The sequence below is a fragment of the Fistularia commersonii genome, chromosome 25 (genome assembly GCF_037954325.1).
Source record: "Fistularia commersonii isolate RoL2024-O1a breed Wild chromosome 25, RoL_Fcom_v1.0, whole genome shotgun sequence".
Lineage (NCBI taxonomy): Eukaryota > Metazoa > Chordata > Actinopteri > Syngnathiformes > Fistulariidae > Fistularia > Fistularia commersonii.
In genome coordinates this window covers 12360043-12377469 of record NC_141308.1, presented here as the reverse complement: position 1 = coordinate 12377469, position 17427 = coordinate 12360043, and the positions used below count along the sequence as shown (strand labels likewise).

Here is a 17427-nt window from a genome sequence, read left to right as displayed (position 1 = left end):
AATCAAGAAAACCAGCAACAATTCGGCGTTTTAATGTCCTATTATTCTTTGGGTACCGTGAAGGCATCACACGGCCGGGCTGAGCTCAGCGTCCTCGCATCCTTTTGTGGCACACGGTCCAATCAGCGCGCAGGAACGGCTCTCCCGGCCGCTCATTGGCTGAGAAGGAGGAAGCCGTGAGGGGCCCGTAGCGGAGGAGACGGGAAGACCGAGGACTTTACCCGAGCATCCCAACCGACTAACTCAGTTATCCCCCCCCCTTTTTTAATAGCACCGAAGTAACGCTTCGATTCGGTTTTCCCCGATGGTTTATCCCGGATTTAAGATGCCAGGCCCGGCTCCCTTGACTGTCCTGCAGCACCACAGGCGAGCCGGAGGTAGGAAAAACGCTGACACATGACGGAAACACGGGCGGTGACGTCACGCGGCTAGCGGCCGGACCTTTCTACGGTGGTTAAGATTTTTTTTTTTACTAGCTTACCGAAAGAGAGGGGCCTCCTTGTTCGGCCTCATCCGTTGTGGGAAGGGTGTTTTCGAAGCAGGGGTTATTTTTCGTTCAATAAATTATTATCGAGGTGAGGTTTGTGGGGAGGGGGTTAAAATGGCAGTTGTGGCGTCGAGTCAGACCGGCTTCCATCAGCGAGCTAGCATGCTAGCGCTAATTAACACAGCTGATGCTAATGAGCAGTGATTTGCTAAGAAACGGCAGAATGGGTCTAAATGTAAAAATAATAATGTCTCAGTGATGTAGGGTAGAAATAAAGGAGTCTTCTTTTGATAAGAATATACATTGTGATTTTTGCAGGCAATATAATAGTATTTGTTGGTTTCCTCTAATGTTAATGAAGGCTTGGCAAGACCTACATGGCAATCACAGAATAATAATGGAATACCGTAAATAAATCTGGCAAACAAGCCAGATTACTAAAATTCTTTTTTTGTAATCATCTAATGTTAAATTGAGCTGTTTAAAATTAATACTTGATATTTTCATATTTTTTGTACCAGTTTGTTTTCACTTATTATCTATTATTGTTCCTTTTATATCTGTATTTTGTGTATATGTGTATGTCTTGAGTGTCAAGTAAGGCACCTTGAATAAAAAGTATTATTATTATTTCCTCATTGACGGAAAGTGAGGTTGCTTCAAATGCATTTTGTACAATTTCCAAGTCATTTTGTGTGCGTTTTTTGCAACTTCTCGAGGAGTCAATGTTTTCTGCAGACGTCTCGATCACAGTTAATTATTTATCAATTGTATTGAAATTATTTTAATTTTAATTTGGAATCTCTATAGGTGGCAAACTGCAATTTTTCTTGCATTGATTTTGAAAACCTTGATGAACTTGCCAAAGGCAACAATGGTGGTAAAATTGAATGTCAGTTTTTATGAATACCCCCCAAAAATCTTCAATTGTAGGGTATTTGATATACTGTATCTGCTGCTCATCGCAGGTGTCGCTGTGTGAATGATGCCAGAGAAATGTCTGATGTTGAGGTCACGTACGCAGACTTCATCGCCTCCGGCAGGACGGGGCGAAGGAACGCCCTGCACGATATCCTCCAGAGCCCCAGTGACCAGGAGGGCCGCGAGCTGCCCCTCACCCTCTCCCTGTCCCAGCTGCACATCAACGCCGGAGGGGGAGGTACATCCTCCTGCTTCTGCCTTGGCCTTTTTTGTCCGTTTTCAGCGAGAGTTATTTGTTAAGACCAGCAGGGGGAGTCTCAGCTCCTGTTAAATCACGCATCGGACTGTTTATTTGTCAAACAAAAACTACTACAAAAAACTATTATTATTATTTCAATGAGTGCGGTGGATCCTGGCTCTTGGTTAGCCCCTAGTGGTTGAAACCAGATGTACAAACATTCAGTCATAATCTGCCGATAAGTTTGTATGAACGCAGACTAAACCCGACAAACATTAACAAGTCCAAATATTTGAATTTCCTAAAACAATATAAAAATAAGTAATTAATCATCCTTAAAAAATGTCACAACCATAAATTTCAAACTGTGATCTTTATTTTAGTCGCAGATCTGAATTTGATGAACTGTTTGCTTTCCTTGTTTCTTTGTCTCTAATTTTTGAGAATGTTTCATTGGCGAGAAATATGTATCTGAAATTCTCCCTTAAGTTTTGTATGTTTTCGCTGGTATTGTGTTTTCAATTAATTATAAAACGCCATTTTACAGTTTTGTTGTTTATATTATTGGGTAATTGTTCTGGCAAATTTTCAGAAAGTTCTTGTTAACTTTAGGACAAGAACTAAATCCAAGGTTTGACCAAGCAATGATCCATATATGGATGTAAATATTAAATCTGTCTTTCTTGAGTTTCAGTATTTCTGCAAATATATCATGCAAATGAAATAAAAAGTTTCCCTTGTTTTCTGTGTGACAGATGGAGAAGACGCTGAGGAAAGCCAGGGCTCGTCCTCCTCGGCTCAGAGGGAGGCGGAGCAGAGGAACAGCTAACCTGCTGCAGCCAGGATGGATTGGCGCCGCCGGCGCCACAGTTGCTGAGCCCTTCCTTCGGATGGGGATGGTAGCCAGAGGGTAATCAGCCCCATCGAGACGTCTCCACGTCACCGCTGAGGAAGTGACCACCCGCTACTCGCTGTGACTCGTCTGTCCTCCTGTCCCGAGACTCACAGGCGCCGACGTCCAGCCGCTGAGCACCGTCGGTGTGAACCTGAACTCTCCACCTGTCTTTGTCACTGATTAAATAAATAGAAAAGTAAAAACAAGGACGGGATGATGAGAATTTTGAAGAGACAAAGGACGGACAACCCATTTTCAAGTGCACTGGGACACCGTGGGACATAGTGACGCTGATAGAGCTCATACAGCTACCTGATAGTTGGTGCTTCCTTTTAAACCGACGGTACTAAATTTAGGACTGCTTGTCTGCAGCGGGACCCTGAACACTCCACTGCTTCCCATCGCTGCAGGAGGGTGAAGCCCAGGCATGAATATGTTGGTGCTGAAAGCAGCAGCTTGAATCCACTAGTAGTGAAGCAAATGCATTTTACTGGATTTAAGGATAAAAAAAGAAGAAATATGCTTTGATTGAAAGGACCAGCGTTTGGGCATTCAGGGGAATCTGTCAGCAGAAACACAACCAGTTGGTTTTCAGTGCTTTACAATCGTCCAGGCTCCAGAATTTCAGCATTTGAGTTCTCCCTAAATGAGTGTGATCAGATCCCTGATGTTTGACAAGGTGCAAGGGAAAAAAAATCAGAAATCATATCAGCCGGTATTTTTAGCTGCATTGCTGGAAATACTGTATTGTCGTTAAACTCATTCTGACACATGATACTGTTGAATAGACTCACAAACCAGCTGCATGGGAACCTCTAACGACAGAGGGACGTCGATGTTATGCCGGTTTTTATGTAAAAACCCAGTCAAAACCTAAATACCAACAAAACCGGCATCTGAACTGGAATCCAACGTCTTCCAAACATGAAAACAACCCAATAACCACCGTCAGTTGTCAGGATCGGAGTGGAAACGTCCCCCGGCTGACATCACGACCTGGATTTAACTAAACGTCAACGACGTCCAGCCGTGACTGGATACAAGCCAATCAGATCTGCGATCAGCGCTCTCATTTTGAAATTAGATCCCCTGCACAGTTTGCCGGGACGGTGCTCACATGCAGCTGTTGTAAAAATATAAACACAGGAGAATTGATGATACGGTGCATATTTATTCAGATCTGGAATCGGGGTCGTCCTGAAGTCTGCGGCGAGAAGCCCCCAGAACATTCCATCCCGGTCCTTTTAATGTGTGTGTTTTTAACTTTTCTACAACGATGTAATCAACGCTTCAAGGAGTCGTCGGGGCGTCGTGACGAATACACTTGTTGTTTTTCTTGCTGGAAGTCGGAAGAGAATCTTCCTCACCAGGCTGCCGAGTATAACATCGCCTGAACTTCTACATCCTCACTGGTTAGAGGTGTAGATTTCTTGTCCGATTCAAAACGGTTGGTTCAAGGTTCCCCGTTGTGTTTTTGAAAAGCCATTTTTCAGTGATTTGATATTTGTCAACATCTTGGCACGTTTGAATGATTTTTTTTTGTCAGCCATGTCTGATTTTAACTGGATTTTGGTTCCTTTTATTTATTTTATCTTACTTGTGGGATTGTTCCTATTTAATGGGGTCGGATTGATTTTCTTCACAGATTCCCAAATATTTATTTTATTACATGTTATTCTATGCAGCTCTTTGCTTATTTCTACCGTTTATTTGAAATCCCTGGCTATTTCAAACGCCTGGGGTTTTGAGCAGCTCCCCTTCTTACTCCCAGCAAGAACGAAGAAGTAGTTCCCTCTCTTCACCTGGAAAATGTGTAGATCCGCCACCTCCATGGTCGTCAGCAAACCCTCCAGCAAATCCATCGACTTCTACAGAAGGGCCTGACGCGAGAGATCCGTCCGATAATAATCATCCCCAGTGAGGCAACGCATGAACTTTTCAGAACTGTTGAAATTCGCAAAGTCACCTCCCTCTTTGAAAAGCAACCCCCTCCCATCAGCAACACTGTGTGAACATGTACAAAGAGCCGTGCATGATTTGCTCTTTTTTTTTTCTTCCCCCCATATATGTGACTGTACTGTCCGTCCAGGTGCATCTTTTCCACCCCTCACGGTCAGCATTCGAGCCAAATAAAGGAGCGTCCACTGACCCGAGTGTGCTTCTGCAGCTCCGTCAGCAGGCGGCAGAGCAGGTCAGGTCTTCACGTCGCTGCGTGAAAACCTTTAGGACCATAGAGTTAGAAGATGCTGGCAGCTGTCCACGCGGGTTGGATGGCATGTCTTTCTGTGGTTTTAATGGTCAATGAGATTGTGCATGCGTGTGAGTGTGTGTGTCAGTGTGTATGTGTGTGTGTGTGTGTGTGTGTGTGCGCGCACATGCAAATAATCATTAGACAATCATACCAGGAAGTTTTAGAAAGAACAGGAGAAAAAAAAAAGAACCCAGCCAGTTTCCCTGAAGTTCCTCTTTCTGGCGGCTGCGACAGTCCACGCCTGGCCGCCGAGCGATGAACCGCCGCCAGGGCTCCGAGGACTGAACGTTCGGGAGAGAGGTCTCCACCTCCGGCAGCACAGAGCCACTGGCCGAGAGGTGAGTAGAACCAGGCGGAGGCCCGCCGAGAACCAGGGGGTCACGGCTCGAGAACCCCGCGGCTGGCTTCTACATTAATTCATGATTTTAACCGTACCGCCGTCTCACGAAAAGAGGGGAAATCCATTGATGCATATCTAAAAGTCATATACATACATATATATGTACTGGTTATTGTTGATTTTATGTCAATAGTCATGTATTGATATATGCCGGCTAAAAATCTGAAGCAGTTTCATGGAAAATCAGGTCAGAACGAACAAAAGAAGTTGGATTCTCCAGAAATGAGCTGAAAAAAATCAATCGTAAAATGAAAAAATGATGATTCAAAAGAAAATTCTAAAAGTTAAGGGGGGTTGGAAAAAATTATTTTTTCGAAAAAACAGAGTCGCCGAAGGTAAGAATATTTGGCAAAGGGTTCAGAATTTAACCTGGTGAAGGTCAGTAAGAAAGCGGTTCAGATGTTTGTTACATATAAGAGTAAAAACAAAAAGGATCCACATAAAGTTGTTTTTTTAAATCATCCTTTAATGTGTTTTTTTTTTTCACACCCTGCTGCCTCACAGCCTCTAAGCAAAGGAGGAAGTTCACACTTGTGTTCAGAAACTGTGTGTGTGTGTGTTCTAATCTCTTAATGCTGTCAGTTTCCGGCTATTTGCTGACTGTCAAGTTAAGAATACAACCGAGGCATAAAGAGTGAGAAAGCTTTCATTTGGCTAACTAACAACCCCTCCCTAAAAACCTTCTCTGTTGATTTGTTAATTTACTGTCAACACCCTCATCCCAGTTAGCTGAAACACACTCCACCTATCAGTAAGAAAACACTATTACTGATATAATTTGTTTGACACATCCATTCATTCATTATCCATACCATTTATCCTGCACTCTGAGCCGCGGGAGGCTGGACTTTATCCCGGCTGTCATTGGGCGAGAAGCGGCGTTCACCCTGACCAATCACAGGGCCACATATAGACACACAGCCACCCATGCGTTCATCCATCTGGAGGTTCATCTGGGCAATTCAGGTGAATTGCCCAGATGAACCTCCTGCTTTTATTTTGCCCTGTGGGAGGAACCTGAAGAACCTTGGCGGGACCTCACGCCTGTGGGAATCCTACCCTGAGTCGTCTTGCTGTGAGGTGGAGGAGCAATGACGACTTTCTTTGATTCAAAGTTAAATTTCTGAGTGCCGCGATGAATCTGGCAGGAGATTGCCGCCTTAGTTTGATTGGGCGAAGTAGAAATAAAATCAGCATAAGTGCCCCATTATGAAGTACTTGTTCGAAGCCACTGGGTCTTGATGCAGCTCCCTCTCCTCAAATGAGGACACATATACAAAGACAACGCAAATACGCTATTTTTTAAATATTTTTGCACCTGTCGTTGTTATCATTTAGCTCGTTGGTACCTTCAGTTCTTTTTTGTTTTGTTTTTTTCCAGCCAACTGTTAAGTGCCTCAGAGAACTGCGTTGTTTGCAGGTTTTAGAGCAGATTTTGTTGATTCGTTACTTGGATTATAGTGATAGCACTGCATTACGTAATAAGTACACCATGTGAGTCAGCGTTCACGCGATATAAATCAGTAGAAGGTGGCCATATGAATAACACAGTATTCACGTGTCATGGTTTTTGTATAATCTATACCTGGAATCAAAATACCAGAATCATTTACATTACTTACTTGGAAATTCAATGAAAAGATCAACCGTCTGGAAAAAAAAGAATCACGCATCTTTAATCCGGCAAGTGCTAACAGCTTGCGCTAAAAAAAAAGTGACATATCCCCTCTATGAACTTTGGAAATTTAAAAATTCCAACAGTGTAGACTCTATGCAGTTGGAAGTTGGAATTCAAAAGTGTTGTTCTCATCTCCAGCATTCTGTAAGGCTCTTACAAAAAAAAAAGGATTTAAGGGTTTCATCTCCGAATACAAGAGTCTCGTCCCGCATCAGGGCTCCATAATGTTTCTACAACGGCCGCTGTCGTTCACCTTTGCTGCCACTAGGAGGCGCCACCATGTACATTTGAGAGCGACGGAGAGGGACAAAAATGAGTCTCGGAAAAACAACCCCGACGTCTCCATAACATCCGACGTAAATGTGTGACTCTAACTCGTACCCTCCCAGGGCGACGATGGGCTGCAGAAAGTCCAAGATGAACCACGGAGTGAGCGGAGGGGCGGAGGACAAGACCGGCCATCAGATGGTAAGAGCCGCAGAAAGTCACAGGCCGCACCTCCAAAATAAAAAGTTAATAGAGTTAACCTCCCACAGCCCAAAAGCATGCAGGAGGATATTGGGGACCCCATTTGTCCAGACTTATGAATGAGAGGGTGAATGGTTGGATGTCTCCATTTGTGTCCCTGTGATGGACCGGCAACCTTGTCCGATTACAGCTGGGATGTGCTTCACCCCCGCAACCCTGAGTGCAGATATATGAATAAATGAACTGGCACAAATTAACAAAAAACTTATGAAACAAACCCCAAAAGCCGGCTACCCTTCAGAGCGCCCTTAAATGTTAGGGGTATTTAATAGCATTCTTCGTTGTTTGTTTGTTTACATTCCTGGCCTGTCGTTGCAGAACAACATGCTGCTTCCCGGCCAGAGGTTTCAAAAGATGGAAGGTGAGCTTGTCTTCTTTTCTTATTTTGAAAAGGCAATGACCGTAAGTTCGCATGTCGCTAGCTTACAAGCCAGGAGCGATATCCTATTTCTGTCACTGAATGAACAAATTGACAAGTGGCTAATGTGATATTTTAGGGCGAGCGCTAGCTAAATCAAACATGGCTGCCGCTCCCTTTTCCTGCGCAACTATGATCACATGCTTCAACATTCACATGGTACATACTTTGCTAATCAGTCTTAGCGTCAGAGCTAGGAATATAGTTGCAGATGTACTTCGTCACTTGAGTTTCTTCTCACAAATAAGTAAATATTGTGTGTCATGGTTCATTGGATTTGCACTGAGACGTTAGCATGAATTTGGCGGCGTTCATTGCTTGTCCGATGGATCATTTAGGAGGGAAAAACCAACGGGAAATCCAGTGGGGGAAACTGACGATTCACGTCTTGCCCCGTGTCAATAAATGTCCCAGAGCAGAGGAGTCCTGCCGTTGGAGCAGTCATTCGAGCCACCCGAGTCACCCTCTTTAATATCTAACCTGCTTGTGAAACTTTCTCTCTCCTCTCCCAGAAAAAAGCACGGTCGGCAAAACAGTGGTCGGCCTCTACGGGTACAAAGCCGTTCACGACGACGACTTGGGGTTCAAGAAAGGAGAGAAGCTGAAAGTCCTGGAGGAGTGAGTGCCCGATGATGCTAATAGCTACCTGCTCATTAGATTAAATAGAAGTAACGCTACCAGTTAAAGAGCATTGCTTAATTGAGAGCCCATTGTAAGTATTTTCAAGCTAAAAAGACGCCATAGTGACTCCCTCAGCCTCCCACCAACCTCAGCTTCCCGTTTCTCTCCGTAAGACGTGTTTAAGAACAAAAAAGAACGCTCGTCAGGCGTTTCAATCCAGGAAGTCAAAGTCAAAAGTGACAGATAGGTCAGATTCCAGTGTTAAGCTAGCGTAGCCCCCGTTGGAATTCTGCACGGCACCGTGACAGCAGGGCCTCGAGTTGGGTCGCCTTCGTCCCTGTTAAACATTAAAAACCCTAAAAAGGAAGTGAGGAGTCTGAATGGATTTCCTTACAAAACTGTAAGTGCCTGTGTTTCCCCCCTCCGGCCTCTCCCTGAACAGTGACTCACGACAAGCCAGAACTGTGACCATTTCTAAGCTTTATGAAAATACCATCTGACCCTTCTACTCGACTATTTGTATTTACGGTATTTCTGTCTTGCATTTGTATTTAGCAGTATCGCTGATCGGCGTCCATCAATCAGATAAGCAAATACGTAAATAAAGTGTGTCCCAGACATTTGGATTTGTCCGGAAAGTCATGTTCCCGATTCCCGCCCCCAGACACGGCGAATGGTGGAAGGCGATGTCCCTGACCACAAACAAACAAGGCTTCATCCCGTCCAACTACGTCGCCCAAGCAGACACCATGGAGACAATGGAGTGAGTCAACGTTAATCTCCAAGATGTAATCTGACGGCGGGATCAAACGCATGTAAATCCCCCGCTCTCCCGTGAATGTGCCGTATGTGGGAGAAACACTTTCCCCCCCCTGTCCGTTCTTCTCTGCAGCTGGTTTTTCAAAGACATCACAAGGAAGGACGCCGAGCGGCAGCTGATGGCGCCCGCCAACAAACCCGGGTCTTTTCTTATCAGGGAGAGCGAAACCTCAAAAGGTACTTTCACAAGCACTCCACAGCGCCAACGCAGCTTCACTCACATGTTTGATCGCCCGTCCTTCTTTTTTCTCTGACCGCAGGAAGTTACTCCCTGTCCATCCGAGACACGGACACCCAGGGGGCCGACTCGGTGAAACACTATAAGATCAGGATGCTTGATAACGGAGGGTACTACATCTCCCCCAGGATCTCCTTCCCCGACATCAACAGCATGATCAAACACTACCACAGTACGTCAGCTAGCGCAGCTGTGCGCTAGCGGTTAGCGCCGGCCGGAACAGAGGGAGAACTAGATAGCCTGGCTAGCATGATGTGACTTATCTCGTGTGAAATTTTTGGGTGTTTTCGGACAATGAAATGGATCCCCGTCTCTGTCTCCAGACAAAGCGGACGGGCTCTGCCGTAAACTGGACCGTCCCTGCGTGAAGCCCAAGGCCCAGAAGCCGTGGGACAAAGACGCCTGGGAGATCTCCAAGGACTCGATCAAGATGGTGAAGAAGCTGGGAGCGGGACAGTTCGGCGAGGTCTGGATGGGTCAGTACGAACCGCTTCCCTCTCTCAGACGCCGTGGCCCCAATATACCCAACCTGTACTCTTCCTCTGAACACAGCAGACCACTCTTGAGCCCCTCTCGCCCGACAGGTCGCATCAATCTCGGGATGTTTAGTCAGAGCCGGGAGGAAAAAGAAACAGAAGCGGCCACGTGAGTCTCGGACAGACGCTGTGGGGAATCGGCGTTGTGATCTCTGCAGGAAGTAGGCCAGGGGTGATAGTGGCCCTGTCAAGCATTAGTGAAGTATTGATTAGCTCATCTGTTAACATTCCTGTACAACTCTTGCCTGGTGACCGCCGGCGGCGGCCGTCTGTGTCAAACTCTCACGAAGCAAAAAATGAAAAACACGGCGACGGTTCATATCTCGGAAAACCTGTGAGTTGATGCACTCGTAAGTCGAGGCTGCATTGTAAAACACTTGACCTTTTTCAAATCGGGTCACTCTGCTGAGGGGAAACGCAAGCGCGCCCTTGCACTACACACACCTCACACACTCGGTGACGGACACGCAATTCAGATCTAGAGGTCGGGAATGCAACATGAGTTAGATTAGGGTTTTGGGGCCGGACTGCCAGGAAACACCGCAGTTCCAGTTCACATATCAAACCAGGAAGTGCAAACTGTGTCTGAGAAAAACAAGCCTCAGGTCAGTGCCTGATGTTCTAGATTCTTCTGATTCTGAAGCAGCAGTGAAACTGTCATCTGAAAGGACGAGCGGGTGTTAAGGGATGGCCTTTATATGAGTTGAGCTTTTCCCCGCTAGGACCCAACACCAAACTCCATTCAGAAAACAAGCGTTTTAAAATACACTCTGTTGTCACTTTGCATTCGGAAACAGCGATGCAGGACTCCACGCCGAGGACGACTGGCCAATCGTGAGGTTGCTCCTTCGGCGCCATTTTTCATTGGTTTTTGTCTCCGACGTCGTCTTACGATCTGGATTTGGGAAAAAGCATCTCAGTCTCTTCCTGTCAAGTTTTTTCCAACCGCAAAGTTCTCCTCCTCAGCCTACTACAACAACACCACCAAGGTGGCGGTGAAGACGCTGAAGCCGGGCACCATGACAGTGGAGGCCTTCATGGAGGAGGCCAACGTGATGAAGACGCTGCAGCACGACAGGCTGGTGCGCCTCTACGCCGTCGTCACCAAGATCCAACCCATCTACATCATCACCGAGTTCATGGCCAACGGTGAGGATGGCGGCGCCGCCCCAGGAACCCGCTCCTCGGGGAAGATGACGGTTGTGTTTCCTGTCCTCCCGCCCGCAGGCAGCCTGCTGGACTTCCTGAAGAGCGAGATGGGTTGTGGCCTCCAGCTGCCCAAACTCATCGACTTCTCCGCCCAGGTAAGTTGCATTTTTTTTAAATTGTTTTTGTTATCGATTTATTGCGGCGGTGAAGATCCCCCTGCGGTGTCCTGGCAGATAGCGGAGGGCATGGCGTACATCGAGAAGAAGAACTACATCCACCGGGACCTGAGGGCCGCCAACGTTCTGGTCTCCGAGAGCCTGCTGTGCAAAATCGCCGACTTCGGCCTGGCGAGGGTCATCAGTGACGACGAGTACACGGCCAGAGAGGGTGAGTCCACCTGGTATTTACTGTCTTCATCCTGTCCGAACCAAATCAGAGGGGTTCGGTAACGCCGGCCCGTCTGTCGCCCGCAGGCGCCAAATTCCCCATCAAGTGGACGGCCCCGGAAGCCATCAACTACGGCTCCTTCACCATCAAGTCGGACATGTGGTCCTTCGGCGTTCTGCTCTACGAGATCATCACGCTGGGGAAGATCCCCTACCCGGGTGAGCAGTTATTATTGTTGTCGTGCCGCTAGTGGAACAGAGCAGTGCTCCCTTGATTAGCTTGACCACTTGTTTTGCTAATATTAGCTGCTACATGATTAATTTTTCCATCTCTCGTGTTATTTTCTCCTACTTCTTCTTTCTGTTCTCGGTATAAAAATAGTCTACGCTGTGATTTCGAGTATTCACCCAGCCGTACACCCCGATGACCCGGTGGTGTTTGGCATTCAGTCACAGGGTGTGTCACGTGACGCCAAGAACTAAGATAGTGAGTTAGCCTGGAGCCGTAGCAGCGCTGGTGGTTGTTAGCAGCCTCGGCCTTCATGGTGATTTGCACCATGAAGTTGTGAAGCGCCCTGGTAGAAAAGCCATTTTAGGAGCCATTTTGAAGAGGTTACCTGGTTGTTGCGATTTATTACCCAGGGTACAAAAAGCTGACATTGTCAACGCTGTTTGTTGCCTCGTGCAAAGGGTACATTTTCGTACCGCCACGGCGACTTCCTGCCAGCACAGCTGTGTCCTTCCTCAGGCCTACACGTTCTCTCCGGCGGCCCGGCATGTTGATAAACAGGTGTCTGAACTTTAATTCCGCATGAAAAATTGAGCAAAAACCACCAGTCTGTGGGTCTGTGGAACTCCAGTCGTCCTTCACATGCAAATTCAGCGGTGGAGTTACAGCCTCTTGCTGAGAAGATGCCCACCCTTTCCTCCACCTTCTGGAGGCCTCTAGCAGCCCCAGGGGATGAACGTTGCCATCAGCCATCGCCGTCAGCCCTTCAGCAACGCAGACAGGAAGCAGTCATGGCTCAGCGGCCGCGGCACCCTGAGGCCCCAGCGACGGAGGCCATTTACCCAACGCTCAAAGTTTGCACAGACTGAAGCGGTGAAACTAACAGGGAGGTGTTGTGGCGCAAACGGTGCCGAGAATAAGGCGTGTTTGCCGCACCCTGGTGGTCCAGTCTGGAAAGCGGAACTTTGAGGACCAGGTGCTATGAATAATATTCCACATCTTTTATGACACGCACTGCTGGGACCAAAGCACACATAAATACTGTACATTTGAAGCAAATGGCTTCAGTCTGTATTTTTCAGACACGGCCAACGTAGATTATTTTTTCCTCACAGCCTACAAGATGTGAAGTGGCCACCCGTTGGTAAAATAAGGATGTATTCGTTCATGCTAATAATAGACCCTTCGACACTGTAAGAACTTTATGCACTGACTTGAGCCTTTTCAGGAACTGGACTGTTTCTCGGTGCATTCAGACAACATGGGGACGAGGATCGAGGACCTCCGTTCCCTCAAGGCAGGCTCTTTCTACAGTTCCACGGGAGCTCATGAGCCACAGCCATGACAGCCTTCGGACTGTGGAGCACCACTTTTAAATCTCTTCTGGTCACTGGTCGGATGTTTTCTTGCGAGAAAATCCTCCAGAACCGGCTAGAAATGGGCAGAAGGAGAGGTCTGTGCTCCTCAGGCCTGCCTCGCCACAGAGGGGTTCCGGGGCTCGCAGAGGAACCGTCACATTTTGGCCGGAATAAGTCCAGAGCGAGCTAACGGCTAGCGGGGCTCTTCACACGGCAAGGCGACGCACGGAGAAAATTCTCCACGGTTTATTTTTCCTGCCGGGCAGAAAATGAACGCTTTGACAGCTTCCACTATGTCTGCTTCCTCTTCTCCTGCGCCGAGGTTTTGTATTTGTGGGTGGCATTTAAGACGTCGGTCTCAGTCATTTGCGTCACACACACCGCTGTCGTGGTCTCTCGCTGCCTGCGAGGATTCGAAACTAAGAGGTTCCTCTTCGGGAGGCGAGTTCCCAACTGCAGTTGTTATGCGAATGAGTAGAAACACACACACGTACATGTATGACGATCCAGGAAGTCAGTGAAATAACTAGTTTTGCGGTCGACCGTTACTTTGTGCTGCCTGGCTCTCGCCGTCACACCATGCGGGTTCTGCAACAGGCATTACGTCTCCGTGTCCTTTCTTCACACCCGAGCGTGACATCATACTAAGCGTGAATTGGAATTTAAATTTAAATTCATTGTAAACGCAGAAGGCTGATTATATGTTGCCGAGCAACACATGTATCAGCATTGTAGATCCATGAACATTCGTTCAAGCAAACGTGCCCTTTTTAAAAAAAACTCAACAAACTCAAGACTTTTTCTTGCCGCCTCCAAAGACTTAAGGAGTGTGTCCATACAGAAAGTGTGTGTGTTTTCCTCAGGTATGACAAAAGTGGAGGTGATGTCGTCGGTGCAGCGCGGCTACCGCATGCCGAGGCCCGACAACTGCCCCCCCGAGCTCTACGAAATCATGATGTCGTGCTGGAAGAGCAAGCCGGACGACCGGCCCACTTTCGACTACATGCAGAGCGTCCTCGACGACTACTACACGGCCACCGAGGGCCAGTACCAGCAGGAACCCTAGAGCTGCACCGACAGGGACTCGTGTTCTCTTTGTACAGAAGACAGATTCTACTTCTTTTTTTTTTGGTATTTCCTTCAATCCTGCTCGCTAGTGGGTTGCGATCATCGAAATACTCAACGCACCGAAGCCTCTGGTCTGTATTTCAATGCGGGCTTTGCTGAGGGAGGATTTTGAAAATCGCTGTACATAGTTTTTGTCATTTAATAAAGCCCTGCTAAAGTCCTCCTCGCAGCGCAACAGCAACTGATGATTTTATCTAAAATAAATTCTGCACAGATGATAGGAGCACAAGAGCCAACAAATTCAGTGTATTATTTAAAAACAGAGATGCAACACTGGTCCTGGTTCAGCCTGGACGGGTCAAGTGTTAATTGTTTACTTCATATTGAAGTTCTTCCACTTTCCTTTTTCTTCTCTTTCTCATGGACATCAATGTTGAATTTCCTGTTCTTGCCGGACTGAATGTGTCAAGTTGTGTATTTTGTACCGCTTTCATTTTTTGTATGAATTGAAGATGCATTTAGTAAATCGCACTCCGTTGGATACATACAGATATTTTGTGTGTTTTTATCTTTATGATGTGAATTTACTATATTTCAGCGTAAGAATGAGAAACTACAATATTGATTATTTGCAAAGGTTCGGGTGCTTGCTGCGCCCCCTAGTGGTCATAGCGTAAAGTTGCACGTTGAACGATAGTAAAAATATAATTAAAAAACAGTGAAAGTAGGATAAAGTAAACAAAAAAGTTGAAAAACTGATTTTGATCTTTAGTCAAAATAGTATTGTGTGTTTTGACAGCTACAATGGACAAATGGATATCGATAAAAAAAAATCTTAAAAAATGATTTAAATAATTAAACAATTAAAAAAGATCTGCAAAATTCCTTCTCCTTTCAGCTTTTCCCTTCAGGTGTCGCCACAGTGAATCAACCTTCTACATCTAACCCGATTCTCTGGATCCTGTCTCACACCAACTCCTTCATATCCTCTCTCACTACCTCCATAAATCTTCTCTTTGGTCTTCCTCCAATTCCAGCATCCGTCTACCAATATATTCACTATCCCTCCTCTGTCCATGACCCAACCATCTCTGACCTTCTCTCCAAAACATCTAACATGTGTTGTCCCTCTGATAGACTCATTCCTGATCCTATCCATCCTGGTCACTCCTAAAGAGAACCTCAACATCTTCATCTCTGCAACCTCCAGCTCTGCCTCCTGTCTTTTGGTCACTGTAACAGTTTCTAGTCCATACATCGTCGCTGGTCTCACCACTGTCTTGTACACCTTTCCTTTCATTCTGGCTGATAGTCTTCTATCTCTTCGTACCCCTGACACTTTTCTCCACCCATTCCAACCTGCTTGGACCCGTCTCTTCACCTCTTTTCCAAACACTCCATTGCTCTGGACTGTTGACCCCAAGTACCTGAAATCCTCCCACTTCTTCATCTCCACTCCCTGTAGCCTCACCGTTCCACACGAATTCCTCTCACTCACACACATATACTCTGTCAACTAACTTTCATTCCTCTCCTTTCCAGCACATACCTCCACCTCTTTAGATTTTCATCAACCTATTCTATGCTCTCACGACAGATCATTCTCTCCCTCCATACCGTCCAACCGAGCATACAAGTCATCGTACACCCTTTGTTTTGCCTTTGCTACCTCTATCTTTACCATTGTATCTCCCTGTACTCCTGTCTGTTCTCCTCAGTCCTCTCAGTATCCCACTTCTTCTTTGCTAACCGCTTTCTCTGTATATACTCCTGCACTTCCTCATTTCCTTCCAGATGACACACTAAGTACTCTCCTACCTGTCACACTAGCTGAAGTTATCCAATCATCTGGAAGCTCTCCTTGACCACCCAGAGCCTAAAAACCATACAACACTCCTCCCTTTTCAGCTTCCACCATTTTGTCCTCTGCTCTGCCTTTGTCCTCTTCATCTTCCTTGTCACCAGAGTCATCCTACAAACCACCATCCTATGCTGTCTGGCTACACTCTCACCTACAACTACTTTGCAGTCACTGATCTCTTTCAGGTTACCCCGTCTATACAAGATGTAGTCTACCTGCGTGCTCCTACCTCCGCTCTTATAAGTTACCCTATGTTCCTGTTTTTTCTGGAAAAAGGTGTTCACTACAGCCATTTCCATCCTCTTTGCAAAATCTACCACCATCTGTCCCTCTGCGTCCCTATCCTGGATACCAAATCTGCCCATGACTTCTTCATCCCCTCTATTGCCTTCACCAACATGTCCATTGAAGTCTGCACCAATGACCACTCTCTCATTTCTGGGAATATTCTGCATCACTTCATCTAACTCATTCCAGAACGTCTCCTTCTCTTCAGATTCACATCCCTCCTGCGGGGCATAGCCGCTAACAACATTGACCATCACACCTTCAATTTCCAGTTTCAGATTCATAGGTCTATCTGACATTCTTTTCACCTCTAGGACATTCCTAACGAACTCCTCCTTCAAGATAACTCCTACTCCATTTCTCTTCTTGTCAGTACCATAATAGTACAACTTAAAGCTACTCCTAAGCTTCTAGCCTTACTACCTTTCCACCTGGTCTCCTGGACACAGAGTTTATCCACCTTCCTTCTCTGCATCATGTCGACCAACTCTCTACCTTTTCCTGTCTTAGTCCCAATATTCAAAGTCCCTACTTTCATTCCCAGACTCTTGCCTTTCCTCTTCTGTCTCTGCCTCCGAACACACACTCCTCCTCTTCTTCTTTGACCTACAGTAGCCTCGTGTCCATTGGTTCCCTGTAGGTCATCGGTACCAATGGAGTTCCGGCATGATCTGGTTAGTATGATTGATTCGCATGTTTGGTTTTGGCAAAAGTTTTACACCGGATGCCCTTCCTGACGCAACCCTCTGCATTTATCCAGGCTTGGAACCGGAGACATCGACCCGTGACGCCCTGAGACTGCATTATCTGCAAAACTAAACAAATCAATTAAATATGATGAGGAAAAAATGCAAGAAATATCACTTTAAGTTTGTAATTGATTCATGAATATTTGCCAAAACTAGTTGGAAGGAAAACTTTTACAACAGCCGTCCCCAACCTTTTTTGCACCAGGGACCAGTTTTATGCATGAAACAGTTTCAGTTTCACGGGGGTTCGAATAATAAAAACCTGATCCAGGGGGACCTCTGATTTACAAAGCATCTTATAAAATTAGG

The 17427-nt window shown here is 46.3% G+C and overlaps 2 protein-coding genes across 5 annotated transcripts; both read left to right on the top strand.

The window, feature by feature from the left end:
• The first annotated feature begins 212 nt into the window (after positions 1-212).
• LOC147219336 (cAMP-dependent protein kinase inhibitor alpha-like) lies at positions 213-3059 on the top strand. 2 transcript variants are annotated; one of them, XM_086172622.1, is made up of 3 exons: positions 213-377; positions 1456-1646; positions 2402-3059. In XM_086172622.1, exons 2-3 carry the CDS (start codon positions 1484-1486, stop codon positions 2473-2475), a joined length of 237 nt encoding a protein of 78 aa, XP_086028748.1. In that variant the 5' UTR covers positions 213-377; positions 1456-1483; the 3' UTR covers positions 2476-3059. The 2 variants fall into 2 exon arrangements, with proteins under 2 accessions (XP_086028748.1, XP_086028749.1); XM_086172623.1 differs by lacking the exon at positions 213-377 and adding an exon at positions 487-575.
• On the top strand, positions 2533-14769 carry lyn (LYN proto-oncogene, Src family tyrosine kinase). Of its 3 annotated transcripts, XM_086172619.1 has the most exons (14): positions 2533-4732; positions 5027-5130; positions 7139-7338; positions 7717-7759; positions 8329-8434; positions 9102-9200; positions 9330-9433; positions 9517-9666; positions 9818-9970; positions 10997-11179; positions 11258-11334; positions 11413-11566; positions 11653-11784; positions 14016-14769. In XM_086172619.1, exons 3-14 carry the CDS (start codon positions 7231-7233, stop codon positions 14216-14218), a joined length of 1512 nt encoding a protein of 503 aa, XP_086028745.1. In that variant the 5' UTR covers positions 2533-4732; positions 5027-5130; positions 7139-7230; the 3' UTR covers positions 14219-14769. The 3 variants fall into 3 exon arrangements, with proteins under 3 accessions (XP_086028745.1, XP_086028744.1, XP_086028747.1); XM_086172618.1 differs by having other exon boundaries at positions 7260-7338; positions 10997-11334; XM_086172621.1 differs by lacking the exon at positions 7139-7338 and having other exon boundaries at positions 10997-11334.
• The last annotated feature ends 2658 nt before the right edge of the window (positions 14770-17427 follow it).